At 35.9% G+C, this 15,878-nt stretch overlaps 1 protein-coding gene across 2 annotated transcripts in view; it reads left to right on the forward strand.

The window, feature by feature from the left end:
• Window positions 1–15,878, forward strand: part of GABRB2 (gamma-aminobutyric acid type A receptor subunit beta2) — a 158,025-nt gene that overhangs the window by 129,819 nt on the left and 12,328 nt on the right. For both annotated transcript variants that reach the window (XM_075164130.1, XM_075164129.1), the window contains exons 7-9: window positions 7,315–7,452; window positions 8,653–8,805; window positions 9,916–10,160. In XM_075164130.1, the coding sequence (XP_075020231.1) occupies window positions 7,315–7,452; window positions 8,653–8,805; window positions 9,916–10,160 (536 nt within the window). The remainder of the gene's footprint in view (window positions 1–7,314; window positions 7,453–8,652; window positions 8,806–9,915; window positions 10,161–15,878) is intronic.

Here is a 15,878-nt window from a genome sequence, read left to right on the forward strand (position 1 = left end):
TTCACTGTAGTCAGAAAATTGTACATCCTCTTTTGTACCCAAATTCTAAGAGCCTTAAGGGAAAAAGTCTTTGAAGTGAAATGTAAAAAGAATTTTAATGTTTTATGCAGAAAGACGGAATTTTGGGGGGTGAGAAAGAGGAAGAGGAGAGAGAAACAAGTATGGTGTGCTCTTTCCAGTTTCTCTGATGCCAGATGTCTTCAGCAATACACAAACTCCGACTTTCCTTCTCCCCTTCCTATCACCCCATTGATTTCAGCGTATGGTGACTTGTATTCTCCCCAGCTTTGAAGATCTCTGCAAATTCAAAGAAACACTTCTAACTTACTCCTTCTGGCTATGTTTTTGAATGAATAAGTGGATGATGAAGAATGAAGTGATGCAGTGAACCAAGTTTGAGTGTTCTGAAGGGTTTCAGAATTTCAAAATATGCTTTGCATGTTACTTACGATTTTATAAGTAATTTTGCTGTTTGCTCTGTGCAAATGCAAAACTGCTGAAGAAATTATTGAAAAAGGAGAAGCTGGTGGTTTTACGTTTAGAAATAAACAAAATACATAGACGTTGCTACTAAAGGTGTTCTATGATCTGTTATATAAACAGGATTAACCAGTTATTTAACAAATCTATATAGCGTTCATCTCATGGTAAAGGGCCTGTAGGTGTCAAGTTTCTCAATTAGTCTGATAGTTTATGGCCTGCATTTAAATAAATGAATATGTCTGAAGATGGTCGCCAAGAATATTTTGTATATTCTTAATCAAAACATTCAGTCTGGTATAGATATCATCCATCAGTCCTCTCCATTTTATTTTGGGAAGCTACTATATTGTGAATGGCTGGGCAAAGAAAATCCAATAGATAGCGGCAGAGATATGAGAGATTAAGTAGCTTGGTACTCATTCCCTACCTATGAGTCCATAGATTTTTGTATATTGTAAAGTAATTTTGTGATTTCCTCCCCCCCTAAAAAAATACCATGCGTATAATGCATCTATGTTATTCTCCACAATGTATACGCTATTCTTCTTATAAATGGTTGCGTTATAATAGTATTTAATTCCAGAACCTGCTGTAAGCTGAGTTCTCCTGTATTTTGTATTAGTGAGCAAAAGACAACTACCTCAGGTCATCAGAAAGGTTGTGTAATGCCAGCTTTCACTGAGCCTCCAGACCTGCTGAGCAAAAATCTTGCTGAAGTGGCCAAATTGTGCTTCATCGTAGTTGCATGCTGACAATGTCCAGAATGGCTGATAGAAGATATGACTAGAGAGACACTTTTTTGGATAAGCTTGAGCAGACAGGGTTAGGATTAAGACAGATCCCAACAGAATCTTTTTGTCTCAGTTAATGCTGAAGTGGCTCTCCTTAGCTCGGATGTGATGCTGATTGTACGCATATATTGCCCAATGCTGTTCCAGCATGCTCAGGCAGTTTGCTGATGGTTCAGAGCAGAGTGAGGTTAATGCATGGCCTCAGAATCCTCTCTCTGTTTTAGCCACATTTTCACTCTTTTGCATGTTTATGTCATTATTTTTTTCCACAAATCAACAAATGTCTTATCTTTAGTCTCCAGGTGCTGCCATAGTATTAGTAATACAGACCACCTGAATTCCTACATAGTGTGCACACTGTACATGTATCTATATATCAATCTAAAATATAGCCAGCTGTCGTGTACAAACAAAAGCATTGTGAGGCAGTGAACCCTACTGATAAATCCCGAGTCTTTTAGAAAAGTTGGCTTCTTTTTTTCCATTGTGTGGTGTTTCTGATAACTGTCTTGTGTCTAAACACTCTCATGCTCAGCCAGTAATGCTACAGCTTTCATTTTACGTTGTAGTTTCTGTATGAAGAGGTTTTTATTTTATGTTCTACTAGTTGTTTGTTTTTCTTCTACAGTGCTTCATCATCTGTCATTCCTTGAAGTACAGGCAATGATAAACTCCCTGTCCATCTTAATGGGAGTCGAGAATGCTTTGCTTCTCTCAGGATTGGTGCCATATTGCCAGGACAATGTATTGATTTGGTTGACTGCTGATGTGTGATGCATGAAAGAAATGAGAAATTGAACTTTCTGAATGTGAAGTAAATCGTGCTGCTGATGATATATAAATGATTTAGGAAAAAGCAATCAATCAGATTCTTTGTTCTGGTACAATTGCTACATACAATTTAATATATAGTAAAACAACAGTTCTTTTACAGTCTAAATCAAATAGTGTTTTGTGCTAAACTCAGATTCTTGCAAAAATGACTTGCAGCATTTTTGGTTTTAGTATGCTTTGCATTCTACACTACTGACGTGATCTGATAATTTAGAAATACTGAGCTGACATTCATTAATTCTGCCTTTTTCTTGTCAAAAGCCACAGAATATTCTTTCCAGACTGCTTTTTACTATTTTAAATTGGTTGATCTTTAAATAATTTTAACTTGTAAGTAGAGTTGTTTTGAGTCCCAAATACCTGCAGATGGAGTTTATTATAGCCACAGGTAATTGGACTTTAATATCTGTAAAACATCCACTAGAGATATGAATAGGCCCATTCTCTCTTCTGGCAGATGTTTTGTGGATATTAGACTTATATCCAATTATATTTGCGTACTTTCACAGTAGCATTCATTTGCAGATGACTATAATATTCTTTTCTCTCCTTCTCCGTGTTATGAAATGAATGAGATAATTTATCCCTCTTGGAAAGAGAGAGAAGTATTTTAATGAAAGCTTGAAGAGACTTCCTGAAAGTCTTCTTATTGATACCTGCTAACGAGTCTTGTCATTCAGTCTCAGCTTAGCATTTCCTCAGCATAAGTACCTTAAGCAGCAGGGAGTTCTGCACACTCTCCCCAAAGCCACCCAGAGCTGCATACTTTGGAATCTTCAGTTTGAAGTTTTGGGTGAGATTTTCAAAGGAGTTCAGCTCTCCTCAAGAAGCAGTAGTCGATATTTGCGTAGTATTAAGGCTGTGAGAATACAGGGAGAAGCTTAACCACAGCTTCCTGGTAAGGGGGAATGCTGGTGCATTTGGCAGTCTGCTGGAACCCAAATGCTGGAGTTCTTTCCTGCATGAACCCTGCTATGATTAGACGGTTCAAGGCCAAACTGTGTATAGGCAGTTGGGCAGAAAAGTTCTACTAACAGATGTTCTAAAAAATAAAATAAGATAAAGAGCCATTTGGGCTTTTTATAAACATATTTTCTCTTACATAAAAAAAGTGGGTTTTTTCTTGCTGTAACTTATTTTAGCTTTTTTTTTTTCAGAAAGAAAAATAAAAGATTGATTTATTAGTTATGAAGTTTTACACTTAAATTACCTAAAAATTAAATAAATTACCTTGATTAATCCCACTGAGTTCAGTAAGTGGTATTAGAATTTGGAACTTGCTGGTGGAGGGCAGGGTAGATATGAGATAGAACATCAGCAAAACTCAGCAGTATCACAAAGTAAGAGTGAACCCTCATAACAAGGTACGTAATATTCTTTCTAAACTCTCTAAGGATGTGCTTTTATATTTTTCATGACATATACTTGCTTTTACATCTCAAGATCAGCCAATTTATTCATTTTTCTTTATTTTATTTTAGATTTGATTTTATTTTTCTCTCTGAAAGCCTAGAGTGAGACTTGACAGATACAAAGTGGTGATAGACAAGGAAACATAAGTAAGCTGTCTGCCTTTTTTCTGAAGATAGACTTGTGACCAGAAAAGTAAAAGACATCACGACAACCTGATGAATTTCAGGTCTGCAGAATCTGCACATATTCCTTATACCATGTAACCCTTGGAAAAATGACCAAAGAACTTACTGCGCTGAATGAAGGATTTGTGCTTCACACAAATACTGAAACAAATGTGTTCCCTTTAAATGTCGTCTTGAAGCGGGCCTGTCTTGCCCTGAACACAATCATTAATGACCTCCATCCATACACCATTGATCTTCCTGGAAAAGTACCTTTTAAAGCAAATGAAGCAGGTCTAGTGGTACTTAAAATCTAGTATCCTGCAGAGAATAGAAACAACTTGTCAACAGCCAGTGCCTCAATGCTAACAGTAATTTCCCTTCCTGTCAAAGAACTGCTTCTCCATTGGGAGATGGTGTAATGGTTCTATGTACATCACAGAAAGGGCAGAGAGCCTTCTTTCCATATGGTATTTGGGAACATGAAACAGCTTTTGTTATTAACGCATTCAGGTGGTAAGTAACAATTTGCAAAAACAAAGTCCATTTGCTGGAATACAGCTTTTACAGGTGTCCACTGGAGAACCAGAGGATAAAGCCAGGCAGGATGAGACATTCACACCCACAACCAGGGAAGAGGAGAGAAGTTACCAAGGTGTTACATTAACAGTGTCAGAGCCAGAACTTGGTATAAACTTTTACCACAAGAAGTAATGAATGTAAAAAAGCTAAATTAAAGATTACAGTATATTGTCAAAGGTTTTCAAGTTGTATTTCACAGCTCAAGTCTGCTAGTTCAGAAACTATGGTAATCTCAATTATGTGGCTAAGTACAAGTATTCCTCATTTCTTAAAATGTTCAATACTTAGAAGTGCCTCGGTATTTCAGGTCATTTTGGAAGGAAAGAAACTTTTAAAGTATTGTGCTCTTCCATCATGTACCTTTTGCTATCTTTATATTGTGGAAGAAATAGAACAAAGTTAATTGAAGAAATGAGAGATAGGGAGGGAGGCTCTCATATAATTAGGCAGTCTCAAAAAATCATAATTAAGCAGCAAAACACATTATTTCCTCATGAGAACAAAACAATTCTAATCTCCTGGGTAAGTCTGTAATTTTACTCTTTTGAAATAATTTAACTGATACTATAGAACAATTCAAAATCAGTTCTAACAATAGGCTGAACTAAGGATGCCTTGCTTAGCCATTGGAAATCGTTGTACTAAAACTAATCTTATATCTAAATACAGCATCAATATGCAACAATTTTGTGCTGTAGATTTCATCTGAATCAATTCTGTGTGGGGTGCTAAAGGTTTTCCTACGCAAAGTTGCAGTAAGCGAAAAGCAAAATTCAATCACATGTTGATCTTCATGAGATGACTTCAAAGCTGGTGATTAAAAATGCAGATTTGAAGATACTTTGTTGTATCACAAAGTGTGTAAGAAGCATCAGTATGATTGTGGAGTCACGATTAATACTTGTTTGATTACAGAGAATAGGTCTTCTACTGACAGATAACAGTAATCTTGGCTCGTTTTTAGCCCTTGTATTTTAGACTCTGAACAAGTAACATGCAATAAATGCAAAGATTATGATATCTATGAGATTCTTTGTTTCACAAAAATTCAGTATAGAGGAATTTAGCCAATTTTTTTGATGGCACTGTCCAAACAGAGGAGGGAATCTAAATATTATGGGAAGTTATTAGTCCAAATTATGTTCAGTTTTTCCTTTGATGATTCTCCTCTTGGCGAAACAAGAGAGAAAGTGTGAGGGGAAACAAATCAGTGACCATTGATGTAAGCTATTTGTTGATGTGAATTTAAACTCTGTTTCTTAAGGAGTTCTGGATATGTCAAAAGTATATCATGTTCCACATTGTAGAGCTTTTTCTCCCTTAACTATTGAAGTTTCTTTAGAATATACAAGCCTCTTTTTTCCTTGGTTGATGTCATCTGCTAGAGCTAGTGAGCTTTTGGGTAAACGGAAAGATTAAGGAAGAAATTATATCACAAAAATTTAAAAAATCTATTCTCTCATCAGTTTTGCTGTCAATGTCAGCAACTTTGAAAGAAGAATGGGTTCCATCTTGAATTCTTGATGTTGACGAGCTGTCCAAAATCTGTCCTGTATGAAGGAGATGGCTCCGATTTCCTGAAATTAGTTTTCCATTTTCTGCCCTCAAACTACTTCAGATTTGCTCCTAGCCCTATGAAAAAGAGAATGAGTTACGTATACAAGAAAATGGAATTGCTATCAATATGCTATAAGAATGTAACTACCAAAATACTTTAAAACTTGCTGTGTGTTGGATAGATTTTTATGGTTGTTTCAGTGTTTTTACAGATTACTGGGTTCGTATCTTCAAACTCGCCTTCTGCTACTGCTGTGCACCTGGATTATACTTGGATTATCAAAAATTAATGATGCGTGGAAACAGTTTTATAGTTTCTAGGTTATCACAAAATGCATAATCTGCATTATTCCTTGAAATTAAGTGCTATTTGAGCACTCTAAAATGCTGTTTATTATATAATTTTGTCCTTTGGCTCTGGGTGAGAACTTAAAATCAAGGTCAAATATATAATTTTGTTATGTCAGTTTCCCAAAAGGTCATAGTCATTATTCTATCCTGAGTTGTTCTTTTTGTTTTCAATTTTCAACAACAAAAAACTTTAAAAGGATACAAACCTTCGTGAATATCTTATTTCCTGGTTTTGTAGCAGATTTATTTCTGATGCCTACTGATCAGTTCTGTGTACCAACTCTGGAGTATGCAAGTTAGGTCAGCTGCCATTTGGCGAACCCAGATTCATATTTCATGCATAGGTTTTATGACTGTGTGAACACGTGCTGTCTTCTGTTTTTTGTTTTGGTTTTTTTTTTGTGGGTGGTGGGATTTTTTTTCTTTAGTTGTTTTTTTGTGGGTGTTTTTTTGCCATCCAGAGTCATGGCTGTTGCATCTCCTACTATTGCTTCTTACAACAGCCTCACTGAATGTGGCTGTCTTTTATTGCATTCAAGCCATTTTCAGAAAAAGAATGATGCTGTTTTTACAAGTAAAATCTAAATGGGTTTGAAATAGAGTTTGTCCTTTTCATCTGCAGTCAGATTATAAACTACATAGCATACAGAGGAAATGTCATGAGATAACTGTAGGCTGAACTTCTCTCTTACCTGTATCACTCTCATTGTCCTCTTTCCTATGCTGATCATGGTGCCCAAGACAAAAAAGCATCTCTTCCAGGCCTCACTTGGTGACCTGGTCATGCCTCTGTTACCAGTGCTGATGTTTCAGTCCAGGAGCTGAAATTACAGCAAACCCACACTGTTTTATCCAGCCTCAGGATCAGAAGTTACCTTAAGCTGAATGTACAGTTACTATCTATATATGGGATGTGTGTAGTCTTAATTTGTTTTTAAAGGTTTGCCTTATTAATATATTGATATTATATATCTTTAAAAAAACAAAGATTAAAATACACCTAGGATTACCATTTGAAATTTTATTTAGAATTACCTGTGTCTGTCTGTCTATTATGTTATGAATGGTTTAGTTTTAGAAATATATTTTGAGTTATTTTATGAGATGTGTATCTTAATTGTTTACTCCTGTTTTTATAGATGGCTATACAACAGATGACATTGAATTTTACTGGCGTGGGGGTGATAATGCAGTCACAGGAGTGACAAAGATCGAACTGCCACAGTTCTCCATTGTAGACTACAAGCTTATCACCAAGAATGTTGTTTTCTCTACAGGTTTGTGGAGGGGAAGCTAAAAGGGGAATTCACTGGGAAGACTTTTAGAAACATTCATTCTCAACGTGCAGTTCAGGATCTGAGCAAAAATTTTAGAAACAGGAATAAATTAGAGCAGCAATTGTGAATTTTGAAAGGAGCAGTTTTTATTACAGTTTTCACAGTGTATAAGGCATCGCTCATTAACATATGAAGAGGATACAGTTGTCTGTCATGTTAAGGCTCACTCAAATAAGCTGTATTTTCTGTTTTCCTGTGAAAAGTGATTAAGCCACTTATACACCTCAGCACCCTAAACCCAACAAGAAGTAACCTAGCCTGTAGAAAAATTAGAACCTTTATATCGCTATTTCTAGATGTTCCTTGTGCCAAGCTGTGCATGTATTAGACTAATTATTTTGTCTTTGCTGTAAAACCTTTAAAATCCTTGTTCCACAGGATTTGTAGTTTAGCCTATGCTAGCAAGCATATGACTTCCTGAATGCTGAAAAGATGCTTTGTGAGGAGGAGTAGAAAATAAGATTGGATTTCATGAAATAAAAAACAAAACAAGAAACAACTGGAACATTTCAATGACATCAAATCATTCAAGAGAGACAAGAGTTGGGTCGGGGTATTACCATGTGATGTTCTCTACCTACTTGAGAAAGCTGCTAGGTGTGTTAAAAAAAAAAAATCTTCAAAACTCACTTTCTAGATGTGAATAGAAATCATCTTTGGAGGGAGTATAGAAGGATTGCACATCCCGAATTCTTCAAAACCAAGCAGAATTGGGACTTGAATAGTGACCTCTAGGCACCTATTTCAACAAGTGTTTCATACACCAAAATATTTCTGGTGTCCAGCGACAAAGGGCAAGTGTTGCATTGCTTGGAGAGAAGGTTAGAATAAGGGTTACATTGAAGAAGGCATACCACAGCTTGTCAGGGAAGCAGCTTTTCTATGCTTTGATTCTCTGAAATGTATTTTGGTTGTTGATTGTTGAGTATTATGATTACCAGCAGATATGCATCTAGAGCATCCTTAGAATAAAAGATTATTTAATCCCAATTCTTGCTAGAAATTCTGCAGCTGAATATCCTGGATCTTTCAACTCTGTGTGTACTCTGTGTTGCATGAAATAATAAAATCAAACTGACAGAAATATATTTTCAGGCTTTATGCAAGTAAATTATGGCCATACCAAATATTCTCTTTTAGGTGCCTATCCAAGGCTGTCTCTCAGCTTTAAACTTAAGAGAAACATTGGTTACTTCATTCTGCAGACCTACATGCCTTCTATTCTGATCACTATCCTGTCCTGGGTTTCCTTCTGGATTAATTATGACGCTTCAGCTGCAAGAGTTGCTTTAGGTAGGCATTTTTACACATCTCATGCAGTGTGCATTAGCTGAATGCTTTTCCTTGCTTCTGGCTTAGTGGATAGTGCATGATTTGAAGAATAAATCTGTTCGATCTTTTTATGTCTGGCTCGTTAAGCTTTGTATTATTTGAATCAGCATTTAAATCATCACAATTTAAATAAAAATTAAAGTGATTTCATGTCTGAATTAGCTAACTGTATAATCATTGTAACCAGAATTAACCTAATTGTCTCAACATTTTCTGTTGTTGTTTTACTGCTTGTTTTTCTCCAAAGAGAATACATTTAGTTTGCTTTTGCCCATGGCAGTCCAGAATACACATGTTATGGGTTATAAATTGCTTTTCCTTTCAGGTATGAATTAAATAAAGTTTTACTAGGGTTGTACAGGTAACTTCTCCTTAAGTGGAGGGCTTTTTTCCTTGCTGTTACCTTACATTCTAAAAGCAAAACCATTTCCCTAATTAATCTCTAGAGTACTTTTATATCTCATCACTAATCCCATGTGTGTTTGTTTATACTGTCCCCCTTGTCGGAGGATCCAAGCATGTTACAAAAGTAAATATAAGTATCTATTGCCAAATTTTGTATAAATCAGACCAATTCCTGCCAGTACAGCTCTCATATAGATAAAATAAGTAAATCACCATAAAAGATACAATTGAGAATTTGACAGTTTAACTTTATAGAATACTGTCTGAGTTTTACCAGGCCTTTCTGTGTAGCATTTTCCCATAAGAATTCAAGACTGCAGACATCCGGAAAATGCTGGAGGAAAGCAAGATAACAGTGACTCTAGGTTGGTAATTTATAACTGAGACTCATTAGAGAAGGTTACAGTTTAGCTGGTTAAAAACATACTCATAGAATCCAACTACTGTTTGTTTGATTGAACACAATTTATTACAGATGTAATCTTTGTGGTACAAAAAATTAAAGTCAAAGATAAGGAATATACACAGAGGTTGGGGGTGTTTTTTCTTCCACCAGAAAAAAAAAACTCCTAGAATTTTTCAGCTCTAGCATTTGAATAATATGAGCTATTATACAAGAAAATTAAAATAAATTCAATAAATAGGCTTGTCAATTCTTTTTTCCAGGAATCACAACTGTGCTCACAATGACAACAATTAACACCCATCTTCGAGAGACTCTTCCCAAAATTCCATATGTGAAAGCCATTGACATGTACCTTATGGGATGTTTTGTCTTCGTTTTCATGGCTCTGCTGGAGTATGCATTGGTCAACTACATCTTCTTTGGCAGGGGACCTCAGCGTCAAAAGAAAGCGGCAGAAAAAGCTGCCAGTGCCAACAATGAGAAGTTGCGAATGGATGTCAATAAGGTAAATTGAAACAGGGATATATTTTTAGAATTGCCCTAGGAAGGCAAACTTTCACTTCTGCCAGGCAGAGCTTTAAAATGTAATTTCTTGTAGAAAATGAGTGGAATGGGATTATTATGATCTTGTCCTAGCTCTGCAGAGCAGTGTACTTAGCCACCTGAACAATGAATGCTGCCCTCTAGCCTGGAAAACTGAATGACTTTTTTCTAAAGCATGTGCTCAGTTAAGCTTTACTGTGAGATGTTTTCTCAGTCAGGATGTAGAGTTAAATATGTCTAATCTGTTTCCAAAGGAACAAATCCAAAATGATGGCTATAGCTGATATTCTAATAAGAGCTGTATGGAACATTGGAAATAAAACCTAAATTTAACCTACTTTCATAAATCTTTCAGATTACCTGGATAAGAAATATTTGCTGGTGTTTAAAGCTGGAAAAGTTTGCATATTTTCAACATATAAGTGCCCAGGATACTGCTGACTAAATGAGAAACTGCTCAAAAATAAAGCATCAACTTGCTGTGCACTTAATTTTGAATCTAAAAATGGTCCTCTGTAGATGGAGAATTGAGGCAGAAAATACATTTGCCAACATACACACTTTTGCAAAAAGTATCCATTATGCTTAATGAAAATGGAGCACTTATCATAAAGCACTTGTCATTTTTCACTTTGACCATTTTGGATGAGTTTCACACAGTGGCAAATCTGGGCTGAATGCTAAAATGTACTCAGTGTGGAATGTACAAACTTTCACACACACACAAAACTGGAAAGTTAAATAAAGTTAAGATATCTTTTTCAGCATGATACTCCAAGGGAAAAAAATCAAAATCAGAATTTAAAAAAAAAAATCTAAATCAGAAAAAACCCAAGTGATTATTTGTGAAGTGGAAACATAAGTTCCATACAGCTCTAGTGGTGGAATTTCTCATGTTTGTTCAGAACTTCTACGCTACCATAGTGTGCCTGTGGGCAGAAAAACATTTTGTTCCATTTTTGCTGGACAACAAAAATCCATCACATGTTGATAGCATAAAATAGTTAGTTTTGTAGGTTGTATTTTATAGTCTTTTAAAGGAGGAGGATTATATTGTCATGGCTCAGATCTCACCCATTCATTAATTTATTTTTTTCTATTTAATTTGAGAGAAACATGAATGAAGGCAAATGCATAATGATGAGATTAATTTTGATGGTATGGTACCATAGATCACATTTTACCATTGTAAAATTCATGAAGACTCTGCAAAATCTTTTTCTTTCTATTGATGATTTTTCAGCAATGTAAAAAAAGTTGCAAGCTTTTATTTAATTTGTCGAGTTTATTTTTTAAAAATCAGTTTCCTTTTAAACAATCAAAGCTACTCACTAAGAAACCCTGTAGGTAATTTTATGAGACTAGATATGTGTTTACCTGAATTCTTTCCTCTAATATCAATGGAAATTTAAGGTCCACGGGTGTCAGAGTATCACCACTGAGGTATATTTTTGTATTCTGTTTCACTTGTGATATTTTCTATCTACTTATTCATGCAATTGATCTTCCAGCCATGTAACAGAATAGTCTAGTGGCAAACTGCTGATCATGAACTAGAATTTGAAAGCACTAACTAGTGTACTAATCCAATCCAGTAAGCAGAGTAAATTAATTCCCATAACTGTTGCAGAAATTCACCAGCCTACAGCACAAAGTATCCTGGGAACAACTTTACATCTTTTTTTTTTTTTTTTTTTTATACTGAGCCTTTTGCTTAATATACCAGGCCAGCATGGTTCATAGTCTATGGCAGTTCTCCTCTGGTATCCAAATACACTCTGATCTGATAATCAGGTTTGCAATCCCTTAAGCAATAGATAGAGAATCAAATAGGAGAGGATCAGAAAAGAGTAGTGATCAGAGAACATTGTCCTACTGCGCATAGACTGCTCTGGCGAGGAGGAAAGCAGCTGATAGCTGTTCTTGCTGTTTGACCAGCAGTGGGAAAACAGATTCATATTTAATGGACCCAAAAGGGCGCCAAATATTATATAATTATTTTCATGTACAAGAAACAAAAATGGGTCTGAACTGCCGAATTTGCTTCACATGCAGGTTTCCATGAAAACCCAAGTATTTTAGAAATGGGACCAAACGATCACTCCATCTCTAATTAGGATCCAACATTGAAGGACTAATTTTACAAAGTATGAGTATTCTTTTGTGATATTACTAGATTCCTCTTGTATCACTACGTGGAATACTATTAATTTATGTTTGTGACTTCAGATACTTCAGATGTGAGAAAAGATTAATGCCATGAGTAATAAACCTCACAACATGAGGATGAAAACTTCTGTACAACTCTGTTACTGCATTCAGCATAGACATTGTAAAAAAGGTGGATGAATAGTTATTGGAACTGCTGCTTGTAGTGCAGCGTCTTTGTTTATACATTACAGGCCAGCAAATCTGTACTAGATTTCTGTAGATTCCAACACCAAGTTTTGTAACAGCCTCTTACAACTTTTCTGAACAACAAAAGGTGGTGAGAGAAGTAGTGCTGGTTAGTCCTTCCATCCACAACTACTTGCAAAATCAAAGTAGAAGTTAATAAATACTCCTTTTATGCTGTTGAATTCTCTGCTATGGAGGGATTCCAGGGCAGACACAGACATTGGTAGTCTCTCTATTTTTGCTCAGTGTTACTCAGAAGATAGTGGAGAGCCTACAAAACAGTAAAGAAGCATAATAAAAGCTGTTCTTCCATGACTGTAGTATCTGCTGAACCCAGTGTAATCCCTTAGAGATTTGGTGAGTCAGGAGGAGAATATCCTGGTTTTTTCCATTTGAGCAAACACCATCAGGCTGGCTGCAGAGCTTCCTCTGGGCTATTCCAGATGAAACTGTGGCCAAATCTTTCTTTAAATTTCATATTGTATTCATGTCATATGCCCAATGAATGTGGTGGTTTTGTTTTGGTTTTTTAGAATCATAGAATAGTTTGGGTTGGAAGGGACCATTAAAGGTCATCTAGTCCAACTCCCCTGCTGTGGGCAGGGATATCTTCAACCAGATCAGGTTGCTCAGGTCCAATCTGACCTTGAATGTTTCCAGGGATGGGGCATCCACCACCTCTCTAGGGCAACCTGTGCCAGTGTTTCACCACCCTCATGGTAAAGAATTTCTTCCTTATATCTAGTCTGAATCACCACAGAAGATTGTAACTTCATATACTCCCTCATTTTCAAAGATTGTTGGCTCTGTTTGGGGTAAGGGAAAGGAAGAGAAGGGATTGGGTCAATATCTTGATTTGCTTCTTGAATTATGAAACTTAAGTAATAAAATCATGGAGAAATTTAAAGGACATAAAACCCAAGGAAGATTCAGACTTGATTACCAGCAGACACGTCATCACAGACTTGTTAAATCATATTGGACATGCTCAATTTTCTTTGCAGTGACTTCAGGTTGAAATGGCTGTGTATGATTGTTCCACTCTTGAAGCTTCTCAAACTGCATTCAGCAGTTTATTCCTTTAGTCTAACTCGTCATCTTTTGCCTTTGTCAAGGCTAATTCTTCTCTCTGTAAACAGTCGTATTGTTGCTTACAGGTAAATCACTGGTTTTCTTCTTACTCTAGACATCCGTCATTTATTGGAGAGAGCATTCACATAATTTCCTTACCTCTCTTTTAAGCCTATCGTCTTATATTACGTTATTTCTTCAAATGCCTTTATTATCTTTATAGTCTCAAATTTTTGCATCTCTTCTGTTCTGAATGGCATAGTACTGCAAGTGTATATTTAAGGATAGGTAAACTGGGAGTGTTGTATTTCTGCTTGAAGACCTAATATGTGTCATAAACTATGGTATCTATACTCTAACACATTGTTATGCAATTTTATTCTGTGGACTTTTCTATTTTAAATAGGAATGTTGACAGTCATCAGCATCCTTTTGATCCTTTGTAGGCACATTTCATGCTATCTTTTCTTTAGGCTCAGGGCACTAATCTAATATATTGCCTGTGCTTCTTCCAGATGATTAACAGATATGTTAAAAAATAGGGCCAAATTCTAACCTCTGCCTTTACAATATCATTCAGCTGACTGTCTTCCTATGGGTAATTGTACACATATCTGGGACATATAATCTCTTCAGTTTTAAGGTAATGTGTCAAAGGCTTTACTGAAATCCATAACTTTCATCTGTTAATTCTGTAATTACATAAAAATGGTCTGGAAGGATTTGGTCTAGAAACCTCTATGAGGCTTTTTTCTTCTAACTGTAATTTTGGTTTCTGTTTCCTTTGGGGGGAAGGGGGGTGGGGAAACAAGCTACTGTGATATAACCCTTCAAGTTTACTCCTTTATGAAGCCTGGCTTTTTCTTCAAGGAGATGATTAGCTTAACCAGGATCTCATTGTAGAGCCTGTTACAACTGCATAATTTCTGATGCGGACCCCCAGCCGTTTCAATATACTTAATTTCTGTTATTGCAGTTCAAATAATGAGCTTCTTGGTGCTATCTCAGTACTGATTTATTCCCCCTAAGTTTCTTCCAGAATCCAGTAACCAAAGTGGTTCTGATTAATTTTTAAATTTTCTTTTACATTGTTGGATCCAATAATTTTACCTTGGACGTTTCCGTCTTGGAACTGTGGCTTAGATGGGCTTGCTGACGTTGATCACTGTGATGTGTCTAATGCATCTTCTAGTCTTTGTGTTGTTCAGGATTTGCAGTCTGATCACCTCCCAAGCTCTGTATTTTCAGTATATTTTCCTGTGTTACTAAATTCCCAGTCAACCTGCTGCTTATGCTGTTGTTACGTCTTTTGGATTCATTGCTGTTTTTTCCACAGTGGCTCATCTAACTCATTTGATCCAGACTACTACATACATTAATTGACTTCTCTGGAGGTGTAAGTAAGGTGAAAATGGTTTTCAATATCAATGATATCTGTGTATTTGTTATTCTGGATAGATCAGAAAACCTCCGTTACAGCTATGTGGTAATTTAATGGAAACCAGAACTGTCACTGTAAAGACCATGGTAAATGTACTGGCTGAATGAAAGGCTGTCTTCTTCTTCTGTAAAGAAGTGCTTCTTGCATCTTGCCAGCGGTACATTTGACAAGGGGTCATTATAATGGAAAAGCAGCTGTATGCCATCCTCTTCCAAAGCAACAGAGACTGGGAGTGTGTCAGGCAGCAGAGACGATACTCGCTGTGAGTATTGATATCAGTTCCTACATCAAGGCTCTTGTTAAAAGATGGCTACAGATCCATCTCTTGATGGAACACCTTGTCAGTCTTTTCTTAGACATCAGTGTGGTTTCCTTACCAGGATATTAGCTAGAAACAGGATGTGATACTTGAATTTTTTCAAGGCAGACATCAAACCTTATAGAGGCATTACCATATAATGATTTGGTGCATCTTGCCTTTCATTTCTAGTCCTATCTTTTTAATTCTTACATGCATGTTATTCAGGTAGTGTTTAAATTGTTTCTGAATTATTTTTTTCTTCTTTATAGCTAGATCATCTAGGTTTAGAACAGTTAATTATTGCAAATTAATATTTCTTACATAAAATTTATTTGTTATATTCTTCACAGAAGTGGCATTATTTTTTGCATAATGTAAATACATCACTGAATGTGGTTTTAGAATGTATACATTGCAGTATGTGTAATTATGTATATATAAGTTGCAGTGATAATTGAAGCCTAGATGTT

This window comes from Calonectris borealis, chromosome 15, assembly GCF_964195595.1.
Source record: "Calonectris borealis chromosome 15, bCalBor7.hap1.2, whole genome shotgun sequence".
In the NCBI taxonomy this organism is placed as follows: domain Eukaryota; kingdom Metazoa; phylum Chordata; class Aves; order Procellariiformes; family Procellariidae; genus Calonectris; species Calonectris borealis.